This window comes from Lepisosteus platostomus, chromosome 10 (assembly GCF_059453375.1).
Source record: "Lepisosteus platostomus isolate fLepPlt1 chromosome 10, fLepPlt1.hap1, whole genome shotgun sequence".
Classification (NCBI taxonomy): domain Eukaryota; kingdom Metazoa; phylum Chordata; class Actinopteri; order Semionotiformes; family Lepisosteidae; genus Lepisosteus; species Lepisosteus platostomus.
Genome location: NC_142620.1, coordinates 11,929,284 through 11,944,231, shown reverse-complemented (window position 1 = coordinate 11,944,231; position 14,948 = coordinate 11,929,284). Strand labels below are relative to the sequence as shown.

The following is a 14,948-nucleotide window of genomic DNA, read 5'->3' as shown; positions in this document are numbered from 1 at the left end:
AGCAGTTGTCGGTGTTCACTGCAGAACACTTAATTCTTTGTCTTTCAAGGAAAAAGGTGATTTTCCTTTATTTTAATCTCTCTGGTGTCTGTGTATTGGACTTTGAGCTAATGCCTGTTGGATTAAAGGTCAGGGTTCAAAGCAACATCTGCTGTTATTCACTAGTGGATTATTTCCAGACAGAGTGGTGAGGCGTGCTTAACTAGTTTATTCATGGCCCAGTAACCACTCACAGATTGAGCTGAGCTTTGATTTTAGTGGAGAAGCACAGGGAAGTGACCCACAGGAAAACTGCCAATTCTCATTTCATGTGAGGGGTTATAGACACAGAATTGGCTCACGTGTCTTGGCAGGACAACCTACACATCTGATGATCATTTCCTCACTTGGGTGCTATTGGAACTACTGCTGTATGTTGTAAATACTTGAGTGTACTTGATTGTTATTATACTTGGCACAATGAATCCACACTTTAAATCTTGGTTATTTTTTTCCCTATAGAATACTTATTTTTACATGAATATATTAATGAATCAGAAAGTTCTCAGAGGGAACAATATCGAACATTGGAAACATATGAAACATATTCAAATAGTGTAATGCACAAAGACCAGTAATGTACCAGAGCTGTAGATTTGTATTGTATTGTTTTTATAAAGTATAAAGGAGGAGATGATCATTCAACATCATCTCTGTCTTAAGGGATAGTCTCCATCATTTGTCTGGTAATTCGCTCATGTGGGAAGTTGTCAGCATTAGTTAGCTAATTTAGCCAAATTTAGTTAAATTTTAGTTAGCTAAATTTAAAGGAACAAATAAAGGTTAATTTCACCCTGCAAAGTAGAAAGAAAAATATATGTTTCAGCTGTTGAGTTTGCTTCAGATGTGAGCAACAAAAGCTTATTGTACAAAAATATAAAATACACTATGCAAAATATGAATATACTAGTAGACAATGCATTTATATTATAATAACAGTATATAACTTATATTTATTTATGCTATAATGCTTTTATATTTTTGGTCATGGTCACATCAAGATGGAATTCAGAGTGCAACAAAAGGACTGGACTGCTGAATTGCTGATGTTTGACTGCAGTTGAGAGTATTCTGCTAATGAAGACATTCAAGTAGGTGGCTGCATCAGCTGCATAGGCTACAAAGGAACAGTTAAAGGTTTATTCTATGCTTAAAGAAAGTGAAAAGAGACACAACGTCGCAGGTGTCTGAAAGTAACACCTTCACATACTTGAAGAAGGCTCCACAGTCGAAATGTTGTATCTCTTTTCTTTTCCTTTGTGTTCTACTACTGACTGTTGCATATTGGTACATTAAAATTGGGTATTTTTTCTTTGCAAATACGTCTCCTGTTCGGCCTAGAGCCCGGAAATAATACATTAGCTTCAGAATTCGCCATTCATATGAATGGGGCGTCAGGGTATTAGCGTGCTCATATACTGTCTAGAACGGATTTACCCGTTTCCCTTCTTTACAGAGTTTAATCCAACAGTGAGGTTTTATAGTAACAGCATAGACAAGTTACTCTTCAGCACCCTGGAGAGCTCCATACCGACAGTTCTGGCAAGCTTCTGGCAAGTTGGCCCCCCTACAGACAGCACAAACGACGAAAGCCGCCTCATTCGTTTGTGCTGGTTTGTGCCGTTGAAATTGGCGTTTGTGCTGCTTTCGTTTCCGAGATGTAATTTATAGATATATACGTCACTCACCCCCCCTACAATGTTGTAGGGAAACCAGACCGGTTTCATTCGTTAGTGCTACGTTTGCTGCTTTCTTTCCCGAGATAAAACGCCTTGTTTTTCCGGTGATCACGTGACCATTTCACCTCCAGTGACCCCGTTTGCCGAGTTCAAGCGCTCTGTTACAGTTTAGCTCGTACGCTTAACATTTTAAAGACAATCAATATCCATAAACTAATGAGCCTCCTTAAATGTGAATAATACTATGACGTGCCAGCAAGTTAACCATCTATGACATAAACATGTGGTTGTAATGTATGAAATTCACCGTGACTGTAAGATCTATGGATTTTATTTTCTAGTGCACATTTTCCTTTTCTTTCCCTACCATGACACGCTGTTGCCAGACGCGTTACTGTGGGATACCAGTGTGACAAGACCTCTGCAGCATGTCATGATAGGGACCCCATGTATATCGCGGCAGTGTCTATCACGACTGGTGCCTTGCTTCCATGCCACCCTGGCACCGCTGTCGCAACAAAGGTCGCATATCAGGATATGATATACCCAGATAGTAAGTGTCCCGATATACGGGCTTCATGTCGCGACATGGGCGTGACAATTTTTGTCATATCGCGATATATAGACTCCATGTCGCGACATGGGGGGCGGGGGCGTTTTGCCAGTGTATGTCATATCGCGATATAGGGCATTTCATGTCGTGACATGGGGGCGGGCACTTTTGCGGGGGGGGGGTATATTATATCGCGATATGTGGACTCCATATTGCGACATGGGGAGGGGCGTTTTGTCGGGGTATGTCATATAGCGATATATGGACTTAATGTTGAGACAGTGGTACCACGACAGTGATGCACCAGTCACAATGGGTGTCGCGATGTGATCGTGATGCGCGCACTCCTATCGTGACTATCGGAGTCGTGAATGCGCTGTGGATACCATGACATTCTTTGTCTGCTATTCAGTTTTGACCTCAGTGCGACTTCTCTTAGTTTGATCAGTAATTGGAAACCAGTGGATGTGTTACTGTATATCCAGCGTGCTCATACAGCACACACGGTACATACAGAACTTCCGCTGTGGCGCTTTACCCAATCAGAGTGTCGATTCTCACGCTTCACCCAAATTTATTATGGTCTATATGTTGTTGGGGAACATGCTAAGACAAATGGTTGATTTTTATCATTAGATTGTTACGGTAGCACCAAATAAATTCGAATAAAATGATTAAAATAATACAGAAAATAAAGTTGTAGCAATTAAGATAACTTATTGACATGAAAATCACATACAAGAAATGTATAATGTAAAATATATTTCTCTCATGCCCATTAATCCATGGGCAAATTTTATACGTTTAACATGAAATTACTCAGAAAGATAGAGCACAGAAACAATCTACAACAAATTAAACTTTAAAAACCTCGACAATTGAAGATTTGTACCGTCAATTCACAATTGAATCCATTAACTTTTATTCACGACCATTATCGTTTTCACAGTTAACTGTATTAGAATTATTTCATTTACTATAACCTAATTGTTAAGAGAATTCGTCCGCAGGAAATGTAGCAAAAGCGCCAAGATCTGCTTTGAAACTGCAAAACGGAGCTTTATCACAAGTGGAGGTGTTATTCACACTTTTGTGATTAAATGAAGAGGGGGTACAGAAACATTCGGAAATTACAAACAAATGATCCACATTACAGTATATTAAAAAAGCAGCGAAAACCGCTAATTTAAAGGTATCTGTATAAAATATTAGTATTAATGTTTCTATATTAAGGGCACTTATAATAAACTCCGATTGCTATTTTTAAATGTGTACATTGAAATATCCGGTGATTATTGCATTTAAATGAAAAACAGAAAGAAAATCACAATAATATACAGACGTTTTCCCATAATGTATATGCTGTCGCCAAGTTGCTCAATCTGAGAGGTCTGTGATGACTCCTATCTACCGCTAGACGTCGCCAAAACGGTCTCAAGACTGCTTAACATTTAATTGGTTCTTTCGGTCATGTATTATTACTACTACTATATAGCCCTTTTCTGTCACTCCGCTCACCTGCACCCACCTGGATTATGCGACGGCTGTCAACGTACGCTCACTACACGTCAGCTATCAGAGGGAAGGAGCACACAGTAAGAAAGCCAATTCATAGATGGGTATTATTAGGAGGCTATGACTGGTAAAGGCCTGGTGGAAATTTGGCCAGAACACCGGTTGTAACACCCCTGCTAATTTCCATAACTTGATTGAAAGGATTGTGGATTTCTCATCCGGGGTTGATCTTTAGGTTTATCTTTATTGTTGCAATCAAAATTGATTACAGTTTTTAATGCTTGGTGAGAAGCCCCGACAATTTCCGATTTGCCCTTATCGACTGTTATTTGGTGTTTTCCTCGGATAGTTTAATAAATAACGATTTAGAAAAAAGAAGGAGCAGAGTGGAAAATCAAGTTTGTTCGCTTAATAAAAGTAACCAGCGTCATTAAGAGTACATGAAAGCACGTTAATATGAGTTAATTACTGCTTATGCTGGAATTATCCTTTTTGAGTAAATTGAACACGTCTACACTTTAAAGAGTGAGTGAAAGAGAAAATGAATCTTTATAGTGTACACTACTGCTCAAAACAGATGTTAGATTTAGGTATTAGGTATTTGGTGATATAGAATTTGACCATATTAATTATGTAAATAGCTAGATAGCATTACGGAAATTTGCAACGGGAATCAAGTTGATTCCAACTTTATGAACTCGTCTCAAGATCTGATAATGACCATTATTTTGAATTAATTTTAAAAAACAAACGCACATTGAAAAAAATGTTCGAATCTTACTGTACGTGCAACTACCCTGCAAATATGTTCAGTAGAATTATTTATGATGATATGTTGAAATAATAGGTTATGTTACCAAGAAACAAGCAGTGGGTCAAACAACATCATTAACATAAGCCTAACATTAACCGTATCTTAATTTTTATCCTCTACAACTGTTAAATTGTTAAAGCGAGGGAGCTCTGCAGCTGTTGTGGGCAGAGCTCTATACAAGACAGAGGGGAGAGAGATCGTTGGCTCTAGGGGGCGCCCGCCACCGCAGCAATGTCATAGATACACAGACCACAATGAAAGGGAGGCAACAGACTGGTGTAGATCGTCGTAAGTAAAATAAACTTTCTTGTCTGGTAAAACAGTACCGTTAAAATAACTGTAATGGAACAGTCATGCTTTAAAGTAAGTCGTTTTAAAAGGTGTGTAGATGGACATTATACATTTCATCTACTGATACTTGAGTTATTGGTCTGTGCAATGGGTTTCTAGTAATATACTTGTGTGAAGCACATAAGGCCCGAAAGCCCAGCGACAACCAAACCGGTAAATTCCAACCGCCACAATTTTCATTTTTTTTCTTGACCGTGACATTTAAAAAAATCTTCAAAACGTGGATGCTTTCTTGCAGGTTTAAATTTGTATATACATATAAACGTACACAACTGTAATCCAGTACTGATCACATGTACCACATATCTAAAATTATGAATTACTTGGAAAAATGTTAGGAGAATTTGGGTTTTCTTCTTAAGGTGGTATACAAAATGTAAACCATTATGTATCTATGCCTGAGGTGCGACTGTACCGATGAAAAATAATGCAGATGTTATCAGTGCTTTTTAAAATTTAAAATTTTGCAGGTGTTGCAATATATTTGGATATTCTCTCTTTGGATATACTGAGGTGCTCGCCAAGAAACAGCAGCAACGTGCTTAATATTTGGATTTTATCCGTTTCTAAAAAGTCTTCTTCATGCCAAGGTATGGTATGGTATGAGGTGAAGTTTTGTCTGAAAGACAAGAGCAGCGCTACCAGTGGGAGTGGTAGGTTGTTCTTGTAATACTTATCGGACAATACTCGACCGAATATATACCTTTGCACAAATCTACACAAGCTCGCATATTTCCAAAGCAGATGTATTTAAAGGTAAAGTCAAATAGAAAAAAAAACTGCACATTATTGTAGAGAAACTGCAATGTGTTCAATTTTGTTAAATGTACCTTTTTCATTGCTGCAGCAATGACACTGGCATAGTGTATGCGTAGATGGGCGGCTGTGCTGTGGACTGGGAGGCGCCAGAGTTAATTAGAGAGAAGTCACGCCTTCTCGGGGTGTTGCTTGAAGCTTGCAGTGACAAGCAAGTCTTCAGGTTAACATTATTAGAGACTCAGAGAGAGAAGGAGATCGCCTGGATCTGTCCAGACTGTAAACATATATACAATAATAATATCATCTAATTGCACGAGATGTATAGTCTTAGCATCCCTTTCTGTGCTGCAGCACTTACTGTTTTCTTATTTACGGCTTCCAGGTTTTTCTCGGATAGCAGACACTTGCACGTTGACGAGGGGGATTCTGTCAGTGGCGCGTCCGGTTCGGCTCCTGTCTCACAGCAAAGTCCCATCCTAAAAGAAATCAAAGAAAAACACAGGGAACTGTTGCCTTACTATACGGAATCCACGAAAGAAAAATTTCTGAAAGTCCAGTGGAAAGAGCGAGGAGACGGTGACTCCAATTCATTAACGAAACACGAGCTGGCCTGGACGAAGGCGAAAGATATTCTGGATGTGGAAGAAAGCGCTGGTACCGGGATGATTGGTTGCGTGCAGCTCCATTATTTCAAAAACGTGGATTTTCTGGGCTCGGGATATACTAAGGCAGTTTTGAAGGCTGTTTCTCCTGAAGGTTTACCCGTTGCCCTCAAATCCGTGAACGACAGAGGTACTGACATGAAAAGATGTCTGGAAGACTTTGGAGACGTGGAAGGCTGCTACGAGCTGGTGTCCTACAAGCTGATAAAAGAAATCATGTTGTTACAAAGGCTTCAACATCCCAATATCATTAAGGTGGGTGTCGTCAAGATACATTCACTTCAGATCTATTACCTGTGTAGAACTAAGTGAATTGTCGATACTTTTTCTTAGCACTTTGAAGTTAGTCATAGCTGTAAGTAAAAACCAAAATATTCATAACTGATCAAAAATTTGTCAGCGGTCAATAAGAATTGTAGTGATCTAGAGAGTGTCGAAAGCAAAGTTTCTTTCTGTTAAAAAGATCGCGCGATCGCTTATCGAATACCTTAAAATTATTTAAATGTAATTTGCGGGCGTCTTCTTGTCCGGAACACGAGATTGCTTTAGTGTAATTTAATTATCACCCACTTTGGCAAATTCTGTTTGCAGTTACGCCCCGTCTCCAAAACAATTAACAAGCCAAACAACAATGAGGATTCGGGGTCTGTTAAAGACACTGCACCCATTTTAGGTAATTCTCTTTAGCAGACTGCAAATCAAGATACCTACTTTCGACAAATTACATTTAAGGCCTCCATCACTAATTTAAACACATTAAATAACATTTCTTTACAAGGGCATTTCCTGTCGTTCCAATGTCCGCCTGTTTAAATGTGTTCTGATTATATTACAATGTGTTTTAAACTCCACATTACGGAGTAGGGTGCTTAAAAACCGGTTTGCTAGGTAGAGAAATGTCAATAATCACATTATCTCATCTTGGCACTTTGTGAAAACCTAAGAAATACATCACTTTCAAAGGATTCCTTATTGAAGTCTCTTGCTTTCTTTGTCTCTTTCTGCCTGCCTGACTACCCATGTATGTGTAGGTAATTTATTAGAAACTGATATATTTTCCTTATCTTATTCGATCAGTTCTTTTTTTATATGCAGAGTATACAATCCAGATCATTAAACTGAAAAAAAGGAATAATGGTGACGCAAAATAATGTCTGTTGCAGTGAGGCTGGTAGAAGCACTGTTTGCATTTCTCGGGGTGGGCAGGGTTAGGGGCATGCAGCTCAGTGCTTTCAATCCCTGGGTCTTGCTCCTCTTCTCTCCCTGCAGCTCCAGGGTCACTGCCAAGGCAGGGACTGGGGCAGCGGAGTCACCGCAGCCCTGGAGCTGGGCTCTCCGCTGCAGATGATCCAGCTTCTCCAGAGCCCCTGGGAGGAGCGCTTTCGGGTAAGACAACAACAGCCCCCTTCTCGCACTCCCTGGGGTATTAATCCGTCCTGCTGAGTGGACCTGGGGGAGCAGAGGGCATGCATTGCCTGAAGACCATTAACCAAACCCCTTCCCCCATCCGCCTGGAGCCTAGAGTCGGGTCAGGTACTGATCAAACACAGACAGGGGCAGATGGTCCCCAGAGAGTCTAGTAAACTGTGATTCCGTGCTTTATCCGAAGCTGATATAAAATCACAGAGCATATAAAAATGAGAAAACATGCGAGCGAGACGGACTGAATAACCTACTCTAGTATGTACCTCTTTTATAGGCTATTTTTATTAATCCTGGAAGAATGCTAGCCAAGCCTTACAATGCGATAGATTCACTTTCTGCATTTTATCCATCTTTTTAACTGTCATGTTTGAGAAATGACTGGGACAAGTCAGGGCTTTTCTCACACACTGAACCGAATGCGCTCAAGAATAAGACAAAAAAAAAGTTGTTTCATGACCAAGATTGACTTAGGTTTAGCAAGTAAAATCTTCCTACAAACTGGAATAATAGCATTTTTCAAATGTATTTAGTTTCAGTCATCTCTGCTCCGTATTGGTCTGATTGAGATTTTGAAAAGATAGAAGGGAGTAAATCTTAACGAGTTACTCAGTGGCTCAGCTGTGCCTCCAGTCCGACAAAGGCATTTTTGTACCTTGACATAAGTGCCTGATTTTTCACTCTGACTGACGTTCTCTAATGTTCCTTTCCTGACAAAGGCCTCTGACTGGTTCTCTGGTTTCAGATCTGCCTGAGTCTGGTGAGGCTGCTCCACTACCTGTCCATCTCCCCCCTGGGCTCTGTGGCTCTCCTGGACTTCCAGCCCAGGCAGTTTGTGGTGGTGTCTGGGGAGCTGAAATTGACAGACCTGGATGATGCAAGCACAGAGGAGAGATCCTGCAGAACAGACAGCGACTGCACCCTTACCTTTCCGCACAGAAACTTCACCTTTCCCTGTGCTGCAGGAGGGATCTGTGAGGGGCTGAATGAAAAGACTAACCTGTACAATGCCTACAGGTATTGCAGTTCAGTTAGTTATTTTTCTGTGAGGGAAGAGGAAATTGAATGATTAGAGCTTTGCATATTAATCACTTGAAACTCAAAAAACTCTTCACTTTTTTTTGCTCATTGCACACGATGTTTCCAACACAGTCCTTAATTGTAGTTTTTGTTAATTGCTTATGAAGTGTGTAGTCTTCTTGCTTTGTTGCTCCTGTTGGAAGACTGCTTTGTATATTGTCACACTGACTGTACATTTTCATTTTTAATAGTTTTAAGGTGCACAGATGTGCGAATCGTGAAGTTTCTTTACAGTAGATACCAGGTTTGGTGTTAAGAGGGTCATGCCTCTGTGCCTGAACATTGCCTGCTGTCATTATTATAACCGTGTTTTAAACAGAGAATGGTGTTTGTGTTCCAGGTATTTTTTCACATATCTACTGCCTCATCGTGCGCCCCCAACCCTACAGCATCTCATTGATAAAATCATGAATTCAACAGGTAAGAAAAAAATGAACTTTCTTGTCCTTTTCGATGTGAAAAAATCTGAACTTGGCAGAAACCAGGAGAGCAGATGCAAGATTTTTATTTTAAGAAAGTCCTGTGATCTCATCAGTCAAAATTCCATTTCAATTTAACTGCTTCACTGGTGTTCTGTTTTATAGGAGAGCTGAGGAGTGGCATAAATGAAACTCTCGAAGGGTTTGAAGAAATATTACAGATGTACAAGTCTGGGCGATACCTGAACAACCTGCCACCATCTTTATTAAGAGGTAAATCTTGGTGAAATACTCGTATATTTAACATCCTGTATTCATGATTCTTGGCAACAATGGCCTCTGGCATAACCCTTAAAGTAATTACTGCTCATAACTGTGAGGAGCACTTAAAAATAATAAATTCCCTTTTACTTTATTGCTGTAAACCAGCTCAGGAAAAGAGAACAATTATACATTGCCCTTTGGAGCATTAGATATTATGAGGAGTGTCATATTTTCCATTCACTACAAATTTCAAACCAGTTTTTATGTCTGGATGCTGTTCCGATGTGCCAAAAATGTGTTTTATTCATCCTCCTTGGATTAGTTTTGTCTCAAAGTAGAATATTCATGTCTAATTGTTCAAGTAATGGCTGCACTTAATATATAAATGAAAAGCCCTCCATTTTCTTAGCCCCTGTTTAGCATATGTGAAGAACTAACAAAAATCATTAACTTTTCACCACATGTCTTAAAGCACGACATAAAGGAGGAAAGTAGATGCTGAAAATTATGGTGACCAAGTGATTTTTTTCCCCCTGTCGTGTGGTATTTATGACTGACAGATTGAGAAGGGATAGGTGATAATTTTAGTAGTTTCCCCTGGGAATCAGTGCATACCTGCCTGTTTCTCATATCGTACCAGCAAGTAGTCATGAAGACAATATTAATGTTAAGAACTCAGCAGCAAGACGTCTTTGGGTAAAGAAAGATGGTATGTATGTGTGTTTTTATAAGACATTTTTTAATAGAAGCACAGTGTGAGACTGAAAGTCCACTAAAAGCCAGTCACAGTTTGGTAGACGGCCCTCATTTCTCACTCTGAAGCAGCTTACTGTTTGCAGAAAATTACTTGGTGGAGCGTTTGTTTTCCATTAGTATTCCCCTGCACATTTCCCACTGAACACTTAGGGTGAGTGCATGCCAGTATGTAATACAACACCCTAGCTGCTATTCTGACCATTACTAAGAAGACCTCTGTTAAGTTTTCTATTTAATGGCCTGGTAATATTTTGCAGATGAATTTGCCACGCAGGCTAATTTGAGACAAGTTCTTCTTATTCTTCTTCTAGGTTACACGCTAGTGAAGGGGAAGAGGCCAGTGGATAGTGTTGATTACAGATGTTGGCCATCTTACAACCACCAGGGATGCGTGTTGTCTGTGCACAGTGCCAGGGAGGCAGCGCACATCTGCAGCTCCCACCCCCAGTGTACCAGCTTTTCTGTGAGCAGCCAGAGGACGTGGACAGGTGAGCTCCCGTAGGGCAGAAGGAAAGAATTCTCTCACTACTTTCAGAACAATCGAGGGCAGTGTTTCTCATGGTGTGATGTAACAACTTAGAAGTGCAGTAAAATCCTGTAAATGGTATGGAAAAAAGCCAAATATACTATGGGGCAGCTTTAGACCCCTTTGGTTAGTTTTCTAAAAATGAGAAAGTGATGTAGCACACTGCCCCGATCTGTTTCCTAATCAAACTTTCCATTTTTGACCGAATGCATTGACAAAGGAAAACGACAGTGCAGCTTCCTGTAAAAAGTGGGCACTGTAGCTTGGGGACCGCATGGAATTTGTCTTGAGAGTCACTGGTCTGGCTAATCCATAGTGGTTAATAATTGTTTTGCTACGCAGTAATGAAGGCTGCATTGGGGGCGTAGGGGGGCAATTATAGCAAGTCAAGCCACAGATACAGTTCGCTCCAGCTGGCAGTAGTTCCTCTAGTAGCACCAACACACATTCATGCACTTTTGCTTAGCAGGGGCCCACAGTGGAATGGCAGGGGCTTTTTTTTCACTCAGGGGTTTTGTGTAGCAGCCTTGCAATGGGTATTTGCTGCCAGTGTGTCTGTGTGTTACCCCTTATCATAAGAAACCATGACGGTTTTATGCCATGTATTAATGTCAGTTTAACTTCCAAGACATATTTCTTCACAAACATAAGGAGCGGAAGCAAAGAACAACAAGATTACTCCTGACTTTTTTGGAAATAAAGCTTAACATCATTCACATTCTTGATTGTTTGATCTTTGCTTTAATGGCTTTGAGCAAAAGCTCTTTGGATTCTTCTTAAAGCATTCCTGCTATCACATAATTGTACTTAAACTTTTAATTTCAGCCTTATGTTGCAATGATATAATTTACTAAATGTCTTCTTTAAGCTGAAAGTCTCTTCTCTCACTTGTGTATTTGTGTGGTTCTGCAAAGCAGCCTGAAGCTTAGATCTGGTCTTTTAAAGTGTGAAGGAGCCTTTTAATACTGCAAAGGTTTTCATATTAAAGATGACTGCAGTTGTGATTTCAGAGTCAGCCTCCCCCTAAAATCAACCACAGAGAAAATTACAACTCCTCAAGTCCCTGGAAATAAAAAGTGTTTGATGGTGAAGCATACATTAACATTTGAACATACTTAAGGTCACAATGCAGATTAATTACATTTAATGCATTTAAGTATATTAAGTGTGATTGTGTTTTTTTCCCCTTTTCTGCAGGGCGGTACCTAGCATCGTTTAGAAGTGGTTTCAGAGATCTGATACCAGATGTTAAATCTGCTCTGTATGTGAAGAAAGTCTGTGGCTCTGAGGCAGTGGCATAAAGAAAAGAAATGGGATCAGAAGGGAAAGGAGAGCTGGGACTGAAATGTTTGAAGTAAATTAATAAGATATATTTATAAGTATTTGCACTCCAGTTGTTTGATCTCCATGCCAATATTTCGGTTGCCAGAGACTGTTAAGGGATCTCCCTTGAGGTATATAATTAACAAAACCCTGCTGGCTCAAATGTTGTGCTATTTTGTTGTTGGATTTATGATATAGTTGTTCCATACTTGGTGTTGCAACTTTAAGGACAAACTAAAATTGAAAGATTTCAAAGCCTGAAAAACAAATGCACAAATCCACTTTGATCTTTATGAGATCTGAACCCTTGTGCTGGACTTTTGATACATAAAAGGAAAAAAAACAAGTGTACTTTTCTTAATGAGCATGAAAGATCAGCACCCAAAATAATCGAAAGTGATGGGTACAAAGGGCCCAATAAGAGCAACACAATCACATATTTAATTGACATGGTTAACTGCCATTTTCAAGGCAAAGTGCTGTTGATGTACTATACAGTATACTGTGTGTCTGTCTGAATGTGCAGCAGTAACATAATTGCACCTTGTGGGTGCTATTGATCTTATAGGTTTGAATTGTCAATTCTTTCAGAGAAAGAGATCTTATTTATTGAACTGAGTATGTAACTGTATGGAGAATTTTGTAAAGAACGAGAATAAAATTTCCTGTATGAAACAGGTGTTGCTTTTGTGTCATAAATTTAAGGAACTGGTCGCTTCATATTTTGAAGACTTCAAAGTAGTTTTTATTCACTACCTGAAGAAGGCTCCACGGCCGAAACGTTGTGTTCTCTTTCTTCTTTTTTTCAGCATGGAATAAACCTATTGCTTGTTCCTTTGCTTCATATTTTGTCCTAACAGTAGTGAATAAAAAACACATTTTTGCAATTCCTTTCATTTCAATACACCTATGTTAGATTTCAAAAAATGTAATCAAACAGAAACAGGCCTCTGACAGCCTGGGAAGAGCTAGCTAAGATGTCATTCTTATTACAAATACAAAATTCCTTTTTTTCCTCAACTGTTTTCACCGAATACATTTTCATTATTATAAAAGCCTCGACACGATTAGGAAGTATAAAAATGGTCCATCTTCCTTTCATTCTAATTTTTTAAGTGGGGAAAAAATGTTTTTCTCAACCTCATTCAGGAATGAGATGATCCCAAAAGGGTGAAACCCTGCCATTATGTGCACAAAACTGAGAGAGCAGGAATCCATGCAAATTGTCACCTGTAGCGTCATTAAAAGTTAATTATTCCATTTAAATGCTGTTTCAACTGAAACCTTTTGTCATGGATAATTGACTCCTAGCATAATGCCAGATTACAGCCAGAACAATTAAAGTAAATGTCTTTTTAGCACATGAATGGTAACCCATCTGCCTTTTAAGGATTTAGCATTCACTTAATGCATTAGTGCGATCCAGTGATAAGCAAGGGTGGCCACAGGCCAGGCTGGAGCAAACTATTGTTTCCCAGTAGCCCCCCCCAGTTTCTGGGCATGGGGTTACCGATAAGGGTGTTTTCATGTCAATATATGAAACAGTCAACTGAGTGGATGGTGATACTCAGCCCAATGGAGACATGCTGATGAATCTTGGGTGTACACGAACTGGTTTTCTTGTTTCTGACATTAAAGGGCAATGTCCCTGTATTGTGGTTTTCTCTGGTCACAACTGGGTGGGGATTACTTGAAGAGTGAAGGATTTAAAATTTAATCTCAGATTATCATTTTTTTGTTGCTTGTCTTTTGTAATAATGTAACATTTTGATGATGTGTTGAACGTTTATCTCTTAAGGCAGTGTTATATTGTCATGCTCTCAAGTCATATTCTAGTCTATGAAACTGCAGAGTCTGCTTTGACTTCTCATCAAGTTTTTTCAATTCTGTCTCCTTAGCTGTAGGTACTGTCCACATTCATCACTTAATATCTCACATTAATGGAAAACTAGCAGAGGTTTTGTACTGTGGGTACAGTTTACAACCAGAAAGAAAATAAGATTTAAAAAACATTAAATAATAGTTTGAATTATTTTCTCATAGTTTTTGTTTTGCTGCTGCAATGATTATATTCCTTCCAGATAGTTTACCCTAGCCTTTGCATGGGCACGTTAATAATTTCTCTGGTTTCGTTTGATGTGTGTAGCAGCATGGTAGATTACACATTCCATTGCTGGCCAGAAAATGTATTATTCATTATCTTTGGTTTGGTTTAACATGGTTTTTGTTTAGAAAGTCAAATGTCCATGCAGATAAGCATACAAAAAAGTGATAAAACTGATAAGATAATTGAAGTGCAAACAGGAAATGAAGTAGAAATCAAAAGCTAAAAATATTAAAATCCCTTGATGTTTGTAGTAGCCTGCAGTAAGGCAGCAGATAGGTTTATACAGAAATAAAGTTGCAGAGGATTCTTAGGACTGAGCCCTGCATATAGTGGACCCAAAGCTGAAGAAGGCTTTATAAGTCTGAGGAAAGTTAGTCACTCACACTTGTTAACTTTCTTTTTTTGCTCATTATCACAAGTTCCTCATTCAACAGGTACAAATGATAGCTGTGCATGCATTTTCATTTGTAGGAGAGCTGTATGTACAAACTCTTTCAATGACTGCACTTTTTTGTTTCTCTAATTTCGTTTATCGTTCACTTTTTCTTCATGACAATCAGGCTGAAAATAAAATGTCCTTGGGAATTATCTTCAGAGTACAAAGTGGAAAAAGTGTGACAATACACACATGAAACAGAACGTGTTTTGCAGGTGTGACGCTGATTTTTGCAATGGCCAA

The 14,948-nt window shown here is 39.2% G+C and overlaps 1 protein-coding gene across 1 annotated transcript; it reads left to right on the top strand.

Moving 5' to 3' along the window:
• The first annotated feature begins 4,938 nt into the window (after positions 1-4,938).
• On the top strand, positions 4,939-12,837 carry pkdccb (protein kinase domain containing, cytoplasmic b). Its single transcript, XM_088648192.1, has 7 exons — positions 4,939-6,627; positions 7,642-7,758; positions 8,540-8,811; positions 9,215-9,294; positions 9,459-9,566; positions 10,625-10,801; positions 12,037-12,837. The coding sequence occupies exons 1-7, from the start codon at positions 6,028-6,030 to the stop codon at positions 12,138-12,140; spliced, it is 1,458 nt and encodes a 485-aa protein (XP_088504318.1). The 5' UTR covers positions 4,939-6,027; the 3' UTR covers positions 12,141-12,837.
• Positions 12,838-14,948: the final 2,111 nt, after the last annotated feature.